Genomic DNA, 12,512 nt, shown 5'->3' on the forward strand with positions numbered 1-12,512 from the left:
AAAGGCAAGAGAGTTCCAGAAAAACATCTATTTCTGCTTTATTGACTATGCCAAAGCCTTTGACTGTGTGGATCACAATAAACTGTGGAAAATTCTGAACGAGATGGGAATACCAGACCACCTGACCTGCCTTTTGAGAAACCTATATACAGGTCAGGAAGCAATAGTTAGATCTGGGCATGGAACAACAGACTGGTTCCAAGTAGGAAAAGGAGTACATCAAGGCTGTATACTGTCACCCTGCTTATTTAACTTCTATGCAGAGTGTATCATGAGAAACGCTGGGCTGGAAGAAGCACAAGCTGGAATTAAGATTGCTGGGAGAAATATCAATAACCTCAGATATGCAGATGACACCACCCTTATGGCAGAAAGTGAAGAGGAACTAAAAAGCCTCTTGATGAAAATGAAAGTGGAGAGTGAAAAAGTTGGTTTAAAGCTCAACATTCAGAAAATGAAGATCAGGGCATCTGGTCCCATCACTTCATGGGAAACAGATGGGGAAACAGTGGAAACAGTGTCAGAGTTTTATCTTTTTGGGCTCCCAAATCACTGCAGATGGTGACTGCAGCCATGAAATTAAAAGACGCTTACTCCTTGAAAAAGTTATGACCAACCTAGATAGCATATTGAAAAGCAGAGACATTACTTTGCCAACAAAGGTCCATCTAGTCAAAGCTATGGTTTTTCCAGTAGTCATGGATGGATGTGAGAGTTGGACTATAAAAAAATGCTGAGCGCCAAAGAATTGATGCTTTTGAACTATGTGTTGGAGAAGACTCTTGAGAGTCCCTTGGACTGCAAGGAGATCCAATCAATCCATTCTGAAGCAGATCAGCCCTGGGACTTCTTTGGAAGGAATGATGCTAAAGCTGAAACTCCAGTACTGTGGCCACCTCATGCGAAGAGTTGACTCATTGGAAAAGACTCTGATGCTGGGAGGGATTGGGGGCAGGAGAAGAAGGGGACGACAGAGGATGAGATGGATGGATGGCATCACTGACTCGATGGACGTGTGAGTCTGAGTAAACTCCAGGAGTTGGTGATGGACAGGGAGGCCTGGCGTGCTGCGATTCACGCGGTCGCAAAGGGTCAGACACGACTGAGCGACTGAACTCAACTGAACTGAAGGGTGCTCTGGAAAATAATAGTTCCTCTTAACTAAGACCCTGTATATATAATTCCAAAAGCTATGGAATTTGGATATATTTCCCATAATAAATAACTGTCATGAATAAAGAAATGAAATGAAGCATTCATGGTATGGTATTATCAACTACCTTTCCTCTGCCATAACTAAGGTACTGAAAACACCTAACCCACGGGGATACTGTAAGGACTCAATTGTGCAATGTATATAAGCAATGAAATACATCACCTATGAAATAAAAGACACAATTAATGTAAGCACATACCACATTCCTTTCCTTTAGGAAAAATTAAACAAAGAAAACACAAGGAACATACCTGTCTGGCATTCTTTGTTTTGTGTATGTGGTTTGCAAGAGGTGGCCTTGGTCTGTGTGATGGGTTTGCACAATAAAGCTTTATTCTTCAGAAGTCTTGGAGGCTGGGAAGGTGGCAGTTTTAGGACATCTGTTTGTGTACTTGCCTAGTAAAAAAATACATCAGAAACGAAAAGCTTACTAATTATGAGAAATATTGTATAATATCATTGGAGAAGGAAATGGCCACCCACTCCAGTATTTCTGCCTGGAGAATCCTATGGACAGAAGAGCCTGGTAAGCCCCAGTCCACGGGGTCACACAGAGTCAGACACGACTGAGCGACTAACACTTCACTACATAATGTTACATTTCAAAGCATTATAATTTCAAAAGAAATGCTATAATGGAATCACATGGAAGACACAGAATATAAATATTCAATTAAATATGTAAGAAATACAAAATTCCTAAAATATCAACAGCAATAAAGGAATACCTTGATAACTACATATTAACTCTGAATGTATCTAATTACCAGTTCTATTAACCAAGAAAAATACCATTTGTATTAATGAAATATTGTTGATCAGTAACAATGATGGTTGAGCTTAAAATCAGAACTGTTTTTTCTTGACTGGGTTAAATCTTAGAAGAACCAGTTTCAAGGTAACTAGAAATAATAATATCACTCATGATCCTATAAGTAACTTGAGAAAAGATGATATGATAATTGTCCCAGAAACTAGGAAAGACTTTAGAAATGCCACTGTTCTAGTCCTAAGTTTTTCTCATTATTGATTTTGTCCTTAAGAGACAAAAATATTTAGCTTTAAAAAAAAAAAAGAATGCTTATTTATAGCATAATCTTCACTGAATGGGAAACAAGCTACTTTCTACAAATACTTCATCTACAATCTGACTACATTACAAAATGCCCCAAATCCTTGTATGCCTAAATGCTATAAGATTTAATTCTATACAATTAAAACAAAAATTTTCAGTAACTATATAAAGCATTCAAAAAAACTGAAGTGCATAAAAGACCTAGTTAAATAACCAGGAAATCCTGTTCCTGAACAAGATTAAATGAACTCATGAAATTTATTTTATATAATAAATAAAAAATGAATAAGGGCAAATCAGCTTAGACATATTCATTCTGCATAAGATGGAAAAGACAGTAGCAATAACAATAAAAATAATAAAACTTACATCCCCAATGATTTTTGCTGTTACTGTTGGAACTGCACCTGATATAAATAAAAATATAAAATTTAGGATCTTATTATTTAAACACTAGCATTAACAGCTGATTTTCAGAAAACAAACACAAAGTTTTATAATAAAAATATGTATTATCTTTTATTTTATTCAGGGGAAGAGTAGCATCTAAAGTATTATACAAGAAAAATAGATTTGGAAACTACAAAAACACTGTTTAATGCCAAAGCAGCACATAGGGAACCACCGTTCCTAATATGAATGTGACAAACACATGAAAATGATTACGGACAGAAAAAAGGTAGAGGACCACTGTCGTCAACCTCAAAAAGGCTAAATAACTGCTGTCAAATCAAGCCATACCTTGTAAGACACTGTTAGAATTCACTGTGGGCTGAGCAGCAGGAGCACTTGCTAATGATACCACATTAGCTATAACTGGAGTTGAATCTTTTCTTAGAGATGGCGGCCCTGCTGAAGCAGCTGGCACCATGGAAATACTTGCTGATTAAAATAAACAAAAATAAGAAAACCTCATGTAATTTATATGAACATACATAGAAACCAACATCTTAAGATGGTTAAACAATGCTTTTATGTTAGAGTAAAATAGATTAAAGAGTCACTTCAAGATTAACTGTATTTTTTTCTATTTTTAAATTACTAAACCTTAAAAGTATTCCATGTACTTTCGCTTGCATAACTATGCATGTGGTATATACAAAAGGCTATGTGGTTTAGATTCCATGTTCTTTGTTATAATCTTAAGTGCTTTTCTAAAGAAGTCAAGATGTGTATCTTCAACTATAAAACGTTAACTGCCATTCTTTCCCATAAAGTTCTTACAGAGTTTATTTGACTAAATATGCTCAGAGAAAACTGAAAGAATTTAGGGCATTAACCTAAGGTGTTAAACAAAAGGGATCTACATGTTAATGTGATTTGAACAGGATGAAATCTACAATTCATGAAATTATTTACAACTGTTTAAAGTTCTCAATCTGTGGAAGAGTAGTTAGTCCCTGGCATTGACCTAAGACTCAAGTTTAATTTTACCTGCATTGTTTTGTGAAGGTGGGTCACACATACTTTGCTGATTACAGAACATCAAAATACAAAGCAGGTTACAGAAATGTTTCATTTCTCCCCGCCATTTCAAGGACTCACTGAGCTTACCCTGTCGCTTACAACCATCACATTTTGCCATCTGAAAAAAGAAACAGAAGACAGTAAAGAAGTAAGAAATAAATTATCTATGGACTGATTAAATAAAAGGTCCCAGGTAACCAGTGAGGAAATCTGCTTAGAATTTAGATCACTAAAAAGAAGGTTAACTATCCTGGAGGGAGGGGCAATATACAGTAGGGGACTAAGAGGTACAAACTACTATGCAGAAAATAAGCTATAAAGATATTGTACACCACAGGGAATATAGGCAATATTTTATAATTATAAGTGAAGTATAACCTTTCCAAATTGTTAATCACTGTATTGCACACCTAATACTTTACTATAATACTATAATTCAGCTTTTTTTAAGAAAAAATGAAGGTTAATGATTCTGAAATTGGAAATTATGTCAACAATCTTATACAACATTAAAAAAAGTCACATTATAGATGCCAAAAATAGCAATTTTTAAAAAGTGAAATGGAAATAGATTGATCCTCCTTAAACACGTCAGAAGACTATTTTAAAGTGAATAATTATAATTTTAAATATTTTAATGTTTTAAGACATATGTCTTCTACAAGGAAATTAAAAAACAAAAGCAATGTAATTTCAGTAACATTAAAGTCTTTTTAAATCCTACATTAATACTTAACACTGAAAATCATTAATTGCCCTTTATACTATTTGAAAGAAAAAAAGAAGGGAAAAATGTGCCCTAACTTGAAAAACCAGGAATGTGAATCATATTTACCTGACAGAGCAAAACTGTATATTTGGACATGCATTCTTCACAACAAAACTCTTCTACTTTCCCCCCTAAATTATTCTGTACCAATTTGGGAGATGTCTGTAAACAATAACTGCACATTTTACAGTGATTTCCCCAGCGTTTTGCCAAGTCATGTTTATAAAGCAATTTGCAACCTAAAAAAATCAGAGAAGGTAAAATTAACATGAGAGAATAGTAAGTATTTACATCTTTAATTTAAATGCCCTATGATAAAGTTTGCACAGTTGGGTTCTCACCAATTAGTAGATCAAGAAATCAATTTAGAGGATTGATACTACCATTTTCTTTTTTTAAACAAAATAAGACAGCAGAGCAAATATTACAGTCCATCATATATAATAAAAGTCAGTTTTGTTTTATAAAACTTGTTTTCTTTGGGTATGTGATCATACACTGGGTCACAATGTAAAATGTATGTTTTCTGCATGTGGTCAAGAGGTTTGAAAGCCACTAGACTAGGAGGTTACTTCTGCATGGTTTTAGAGTAAAACAAAACATTCTAAACTTACAGTCATCTAAATAAGGAAGACATGCTGATTTGCATATTCAGAAATATAATGGATGTTTAAAAAAAAAAGTATAATCTTAGGATGCTACGAAAATTTAAGCAGTTCCTTTTAGAAATAAATATAAGAACTAAAAGATGCTCATCAATCTAATAACATTAAACATTTCTCCCATCACCATCATTTTTGCTATATACTGTGAAGATCTTTTCCTTCATTTTAACATCTTTATAATATGAAGGATTATACCAGAAAAGAGTGAACAAGTATAAACAAAACAAAAGGTTTTGGTGTTATATACAAAGGATGAAATAGATAAAACTTACACAGTGACAGCTTAAATTATCAACTACTTTTCAAATAACCAACATGCTCGGTAGGGAAGATAATCTTCTATCTTTACCTTCACTACAGAATGACTTGTCAGCCCCTGAGAATCGTACAGTCTCCTTTATAATTTTCTCAATTTTACAATATTCACACATTGCCATTACATTATTTATTTTCTTATATTCATCAGAACAATTTTTGCCACAGAACTGAAACATTTTACCCTGCAAAGAAATAAGATTAAGTACTAATTAAACATTTGGCTTTTATCTTGGGGAAATTTTTATCTCTCTTTCAAAGAAACAGTGTAATTTTGAAAGGTGAAAAGCCAGAAGTAAGTTTACAAATTGATCATTTTATACCCAAACTCTCTATCACGCTCCTATACTTTACCTTATAGTCGAGAAGTTCTGGTTTTGTGGCAAAAAGACGGTTACAGTGCTGACACTTGAGTTTTACAACACTTCGTGCAAACCCCACATGTTGGGATTGGGCAGCAAGACGCTGGAGACCAGCTGCAGCAGAGCTGCTGATGGAAGTGGGAGAAACAGCAGAGGTGTTACCCCCTCCTGCTGACACTGTTGAACCTGTAGGGATGCTTACAATTACTTGGCCCTGAGACAAGGGCACTACTGAAGAATTCATTCCTGCTGGTTTGTTGAACAAATTCTGAAAGAAGAAACAAATAAAAAGATCAATCTACTCACTTTTTCAAATAAGAGGGCACTGAGTACCTACCTATATCAAGCACGGTTCTAGGCACTTAACATACATTTGTGAACAGGCAAAAATCCCTGCCTTTCAGTAGCTTATAATTGAATGGGGGGAGTGTTATTTACATCCAAAAAATAAAATAATTTAACTAATGATAATCTTTAAAGATAATATCCTCCCAATAGATAATCTAGGTAATAATAGTATCATTTAATTTCACAGGAAGCAATTAAATAACATGCATCCAAATAGAGGATGGACCAAAGAACCCTAGTTTATTTACTAAAACTGAGACAGAAATGTCGGCAATCCAGGCAGTTAGCAAACACCTAATAAGTTTACTTCACTATTGTAGGCTACTAACTGGCTGGAGAAAAGGAAGAGTCCTGAAGCCATACCTGGAAAGCTACCACACAACTGTAGCTGCAGAAGTTGCGTATACTTCCATCTGACATGGCTAGGTGATACTGAGGGATTGCTGAGGTTTTACAACTGTTACACTGAACTTGTACACCTTAGCAAATCAAAATAAAAGCTAATGAGTAATACATACAAATGTATGAGAAAGTACAATACATGAAAATTCAAGGGCCAAGTCATGTTGCAGGAACTAAAATTAAACTTAGTTACCTCACATGTAGACAAAAACTAACAATGCTAAAAATATTTCAGATGATTTAAAGTTGTCACAGTCTACACCCTAAAACTAAAAAATAACAAATCTTGAAATAAATTAGGTGTGAATAAAGTACATTTAAAAAGCCCTAAATTCTTTTGGTAAGGAAGATGTACAAATAGGCAAGCAAGTAAATAAACATAAAACACGCAATCAAGATAATAGGTGATATTTTACAACACAGATCTGATATATTTTAATTTGCATTAAAATCAATTAAATATGGACAAAAATCTGTACTACAAAAACAAAGCAATAATCACAATTTTTTCAAATATTATATTTATAAAGTTTATGAAACCAATATTACCTGCAGAAGTAACCATTTTAACTCTGTAAGCAGATAAGCAATTAACAGAACAGAAAAGCTCTGTCTTTCCCAAGCTATTGGTATTTTCAATCATTTCTGCTGAGGATCTCAATGATTTGCAAAGCGCACACGGTGTAATTTTGGCTGATTTCTATTAAGAGAATAAAATAACATTCATTTTTACCAAATTACAAGTGAAAGCATAATTCTTTTAAATGTTTATACTTAACGCTGTTGAAATATTTTAAATTAGTGGCTTCCAAACTTTTATGATTACAATCCTCAGTAAGAAATATATTTTAGATTTCTGATGTTTTGTGGTTGTGTATTAAATAAGCATGTACATAAAACTGAAAAGTTTCATAAAATAATATATATAGTGATAAGCTTGATATTTTTCCTTTCTACTCATCTTCATTAAAAAACAATGCTCTTTAGCAACTAATTTTGGGATCTATTAATTCATTGCAACTACTGTTTTAAAAACATTATTTTAGACTTCCCTCTCAGATTGTAAAGAATCTGCCTGGAATGTGGGAGACCTGGGTTTGATTCCTGAGTTGGGGAGATCCCCGGGAGAAGGAAATGGCAACCCACTCCAGTATTCTTGCCAGGAGAATCCCGTGGACACAGGAGCCTGGTGGGTTACAGGTCTGTGGGGTCACAAAGAGTCAGACACACTGAGTGACTAACACTTTCTTTCACTTCAAGATAAGCATAAGGGGTTAAGTACAAACTATTCAGTATTATGTATAAAGTAAATTAGCTATAAGAATATACCATACAAAACTCCAACCAAACAAATCCCCCCCACTATTTTAAAAATTACACAACAGAGAATTCATGCTCTTACTCTCTTCAAAACATTGGAAGAACTTTCCCACAAAAGGTGCTGCATATAGCAATGAAATGTGAATCCAAGGAAATCAATAAACTTACCAGAAAAATTCATTTTCAAATATACTACCTCTAACAATAACAAAGCACAGGGAATTCCCTGGCAGTTCAATGGTTAAGACTCCACACTTCCACTGCAGGGGCCATGGGTTTGATCCCTGGTCAGGGAACTAAGATCCCACATGCCACATGGCACAGCCAAAAAATAAATTAATAATAACAGCAAAGCACACTCTAAGCAATAAAGTGAGAAGAAACTTTGGATATCCCAAGTGTCCAATACAGACAATGAAAGAAGCTGTTATCCTAAGTTCCCACTCTGTGAATCAGTAGTAAATAATGCTAAATACTATTAACATGTCATACATTCAGGATAACTTATACAGTATATCTAGCACCAATTAAAAGATTTCAAGATTCCTATGTAAGACTTGCTATTAAAATAAATACATGTTCAAGTGAGCACATTCTTGCATTCTGGAATGTCTTCAGCATCTCCAACCCCATTTGTCCTTTCTTCCTCCATCAGGGCTACAAATACAAACTTAATTTGTAAGAATTAGGTCAAGAGTTATCTCTGAAACTACCAAGCAGAACTGACCTTGCTTCTGCGGTGCCCTTCTGAATCCCTTAATAATTACATAGCATCTCTACACAGTTATATGTGTATCTCCCCAAGGAACATATAGCACCTCAAAACAGGAACCACATCTAATGCTTGTTAAATAAATTTAACAATTATATAGAAGAAAAGAAAAGTAGCAGAAATGACCATCTTCAGCATTTCAGGCTGTACACTAGGTGCTTTCTCATTCTTACTTCACATAATCCTAGAAACATCCCAGTGACACTGGTAGTACACATTCATTTATAGAAAAGAAAATGCAGTCAGGGAGTTTAACCGCTTTCCCCAATATAAAATTCTATTTGAATAGAAAGTCTGGAAATCAAATCAAAATCCATTTACTTCTAAATCCACATCCTTTCTCTAAAGTACACACTAATAAGTGAAAAGTTTAATAGGTATTAGCTAAATTAAAAGTAATAAACTTAAACTTAAGGCATTTCAAAGTATTTCTCCTCTGGTGGACCATACTACCATCTTCCAATAGACCGAATAGAAGTAACTTTTAGAACTTGATACAGTATCAGGAAAACAGTCTTTTGGACAAAGATAAAGCAAATGAAGATGCTGGATTTTTTTCCCATGTGAAAATGAAAACGAAGTGTTTCTAAGGAAGGATTAACTAGGAACTAAGTCCTTTAAAAATGCTTGCACATTACCAAGAAATAAATGGAAACACTAGAATGTTTAAAATTTCAAGATCACTGCAAAGTTTTAAGAACAATTTAAAAGAAATTTCTCAATCAACATTATTAAATTCACCAGTTTTCATAAACTATATAAAAATTTACTATTCTATGAAAAAGAATGATCAGTAGATGCAGTGAAACAGGAAAGTATTATAAAAATGAAAATTTAAAAACTTCTTACTATCTTTCGTATCAATTTTAAAGTGGATTTTTAAATCAAAACTTATCAACAAAATATAAGCAGTATAAATAAAACTGCCAACACTGCTAATTATCAGAGGAATACAAATCAAAACTATACCTCACACCAGTCAGAACTGCCATCATTAAAAAGTCTATAAATAACAAATGCTGGTGAGGGTGTAAAAAAAAAAAAGGGAACACTTCCACACAGCTGGTGGGAATGTAAACTGGTGCAGCACTGTGGAAAACTGTATGGAGGTTCCTCAGAAAAGTAGAAACAGAATTACCATATGATACCACAATCCCACCCCTGTCCATACATCCAAACAAAATTGTAATTCAAAAAGATACATGCATCCCTACTGTTCATAGCAGCACTATTCACAGTAGTCAAGACATGGAAACAACCTACATGTCCACTGAGAGATGAAGGATAAAGAAGACGTGGTGCATGTGCACAATGGAGTACTACTCAGCCATAAAACAGAACAAAATAATGCCATTTGTAGCAACATGGATGCAACCACAGGTTATCATACTAGGTGAAGTAAGCCAGAAAGAAAAAGACAAATACCATATGATATCATTTATATGTGGAATTTAAAATCGGACACAAATGAACCTATCTATAAAACAGAAACAGAATGAGGGACGGACATAGAAAATAAATTGATGGTTGCCAAGGCAAGAGGAGGGTGGGAGAGGGATGGATTGGGAGTTTGGGATTAGCAGATGCAAAAATTAGAATGCATAAACCAAAATGATGAGACTGGGGATTTCTGGGAGATGCATTATATTTTCTTCTTCGTGCTTTTCTGCATTTTCTGTTCAAAAACATTTAATGAAAAAAATTCCAGAAAGTTTCAAAAAAGCAAAAGAATTTGCTGCATGCCAGCAACTATTTACATGGCATTTACAATGTATTAGATATTATAAGTAATCTGGAGATGATTTAAAGTATGCAGGAGAATGTATGTAGATAATATTCAACTGGTGGGCTGCAGTCCATGGGGTCGCTAAGAGTCGGACACGTCTGAGCGACTTCACTTTCACTTTTCACTTTCATGCATTGGAGAAGGAAATGGCAACCCACTCCAATATTCTTGCCTGGAGAATCCCAGGGACGGGGGAGCCTGGTGGGCTGCCGTCTCTGGGGTCGCACAGAGTCGGACACGACTGAAGCGACTTAGCAGCAGCAGCAGCAGCAGGCCTTCTGATTCTGGTTTCCTCAGGGTTCCTGGAAGCAATCCCCCATGGACACTGGGGTACAACTAGTACTTATAAAGCTCCGTAACAAGAGTGTTTAACATACAAGCATTTCACAAATACTATTTAGATGCAAAAATATTAATTAAGCTAATAATAAGAACTTAATATTTTTGTGACATTTTCATAAATAATTTCTACCAAAATAGATCTTTCTGAAGTATGGTCACATACCTGCTTATATGCTGTGACACATGTTGAACTACAAAACTTCTTAGACTGTCCCTCTATCTGAAGCATGTGGCATTGTCCAGAGCCACTGTAGCAGTAACCCCCACAGTTTTCACAACAGTTCATGGTGAGATTGTTAGCAGAGCGAAATTTAGAGAAGCAGGCATCACTGCAAAGTTTATGTACCACATTCTGGTAATTAACTTCATGTCGAATCTAGAAATTATAAAGTAACAACTTAGAAACAACAAGCAAAGATCATCAAAAGCTGTCGTTTAAGCACAAATACCAGACTCTTTCCCCCAGTACAGTAAAAAAGATAACTTACAACAGCATTCTTCTGACACATGCTGCATTTAGTTGAAATGCTATTTGTATTTATGGTAACAACAGGTTTTCTTTTCAGTTCGTATGTTGACAAACACGACTGACTACAAAAATCTTTACTAGTGGTGGTATTTTCAAACTGGGCACTGATCACATCCTTTGGATTTAAAATGTCTCTAAAAATGACAACAAAGATAAAATAAGCCACAACATAATTCATTTTTTTCCTTTTTGTCAACTAGAAATATCAAATGAAACAAGGGCAATTAAAAGTGTAGGGAAAGGGCATGGAAATTTAAACCTGAAACCTGGGTTTTCTTGAATAAACTGATAAATCTCTTTGATCCTCAAACTCTGTTGTATAAAATGAAATGAATACATAGCTTAGTTCATAGAACTGTTGTGAGGATCAGTATACTATGTTTTAAGATAAATACTTATCATTTACTATCTCTAGGAGGAAGAATTATAGGAGATTCTCATTTTCTTTATTCAGGTCTCCTGTATGTTCAAAATACTCTTCAAATAACATTACATTTGAAAAATTTGAAGTCACTATCTTTTAAAAGTAAGAATACATTTAAAACTACACAGTGCATATTCTATCAAGATTATCTTGAATTGAACATTTTCATATCTAAGTGATTCGATCTGTAAGCATTAGTAAAAGACAATGAAGGTTAAAACTGTGATAATTAAGACTCCCTACCTTTCCACCCTTTATCCCACTCCCAAATCAGTCTTACTGCATAGAAGTTTATGAGATAGTTTAAGTGCAAACCATTTTAAAAACCAGTAATTCTTTAAACAATGTCTCTGTCCCATGAGTATACACTCACATAATAATAAATAAACTGTTATATTCATTCTTACATTTTCAACAGATTACACTAATATAGTATTTTTTAGAAAAGATTACAAATACCCCTGCTTCAATACAGGAAAACAGTGAACACAGTGGGATTCATCACAATACTGTAATTCGTAACACCACACCTCATCTTCAATATTCAGAAGCTTAACACTGCTCTATTATCTGCATTTTCTCACCTTTTATAGCTATTTTTAATTAGGTTTTAATTTATTATATTTCATTTATAAGGGTATTTAATGAGCAGTTATATTGAGTCAGGGACTAGCCCAACCCTAGGCAAAGTACTGGTACAAGCACTCAAGGAGCTTGTAT

The 12,512-nt window shown here is 34.3% G+C and overlaps 1 protein-coding gene across 5 annotated transcripts in view; it reads right to left on the bottom strand.

The window, feature by feature from the left end:
• The window catches only part of ZMYM4 (zinc finger, MYM-type 4), a 163,543-nt gene that overhangs the window by 51,477 nt on the left and 99,554 nt on the right, over positions 1-12,512 (bottom strand). For all 5 annotated transcript variants that reach the window (XM_010841194.1, XM_010841191.1, XM_010841192.1 and 2 more), the window contains 11 exons: positions 11,328-11,502; positions 11,003-11,215; positions 7,169-7,319; positions 6,581-6,696; positions 5,862-6,137; positions 5,542-5,692; positions 4,594-4,766; positions 3,726-3,876; positions 3,033-3,173; positions 2,661-2,698; positions 1,468-1,612 (listed from right to left, as the gene is read on the bottom strand). In XM_010841194.1, coding sequence (XP_010839496.1) covers positions 1,468-1,612; positions 2,661-2,698; positions 3,033-3,173; positions 3,726-3,876; positions 4,594-4,766; positions 5,542-5,692; positions 5,862-6,137; positions 6,581-6,696; positions 7,169-7,319; positions 11,003-11,215; positions 11,328-11,502 — 1,730 coding nt within the window. The remainder of the gene's footprint in view (positions 1-1,467; positions 1,613-2,660; positions 2,699-3,032; positions 3,174-3,725; positions 3,877-4,593; positions 4,767-5,541; positions 5,693-5,861; positions 6,138-6,580; positions 6,697-7,168; positions 7,320-11,002; positions 11,216-11,327; positions 11,503-12,512) is intronic.

The sequence above is a fragment of the Bison bison genome, unplaced genomic scaffold (assembly GCF_000754665.1).
Source record: "Bison bison bison isolate TAMUID 2011002044 unplaced genomic scaffold, Bison_UMD1.0 scf7180017864158, whole genome shotgun sequence".
NCBI classification, from domain to species: domain Eukaryota; kingdom Metazoa; phylum Chordata; class Mammalia; order Artiodactyla; family Bovidae; genus Bison; species Bison bison.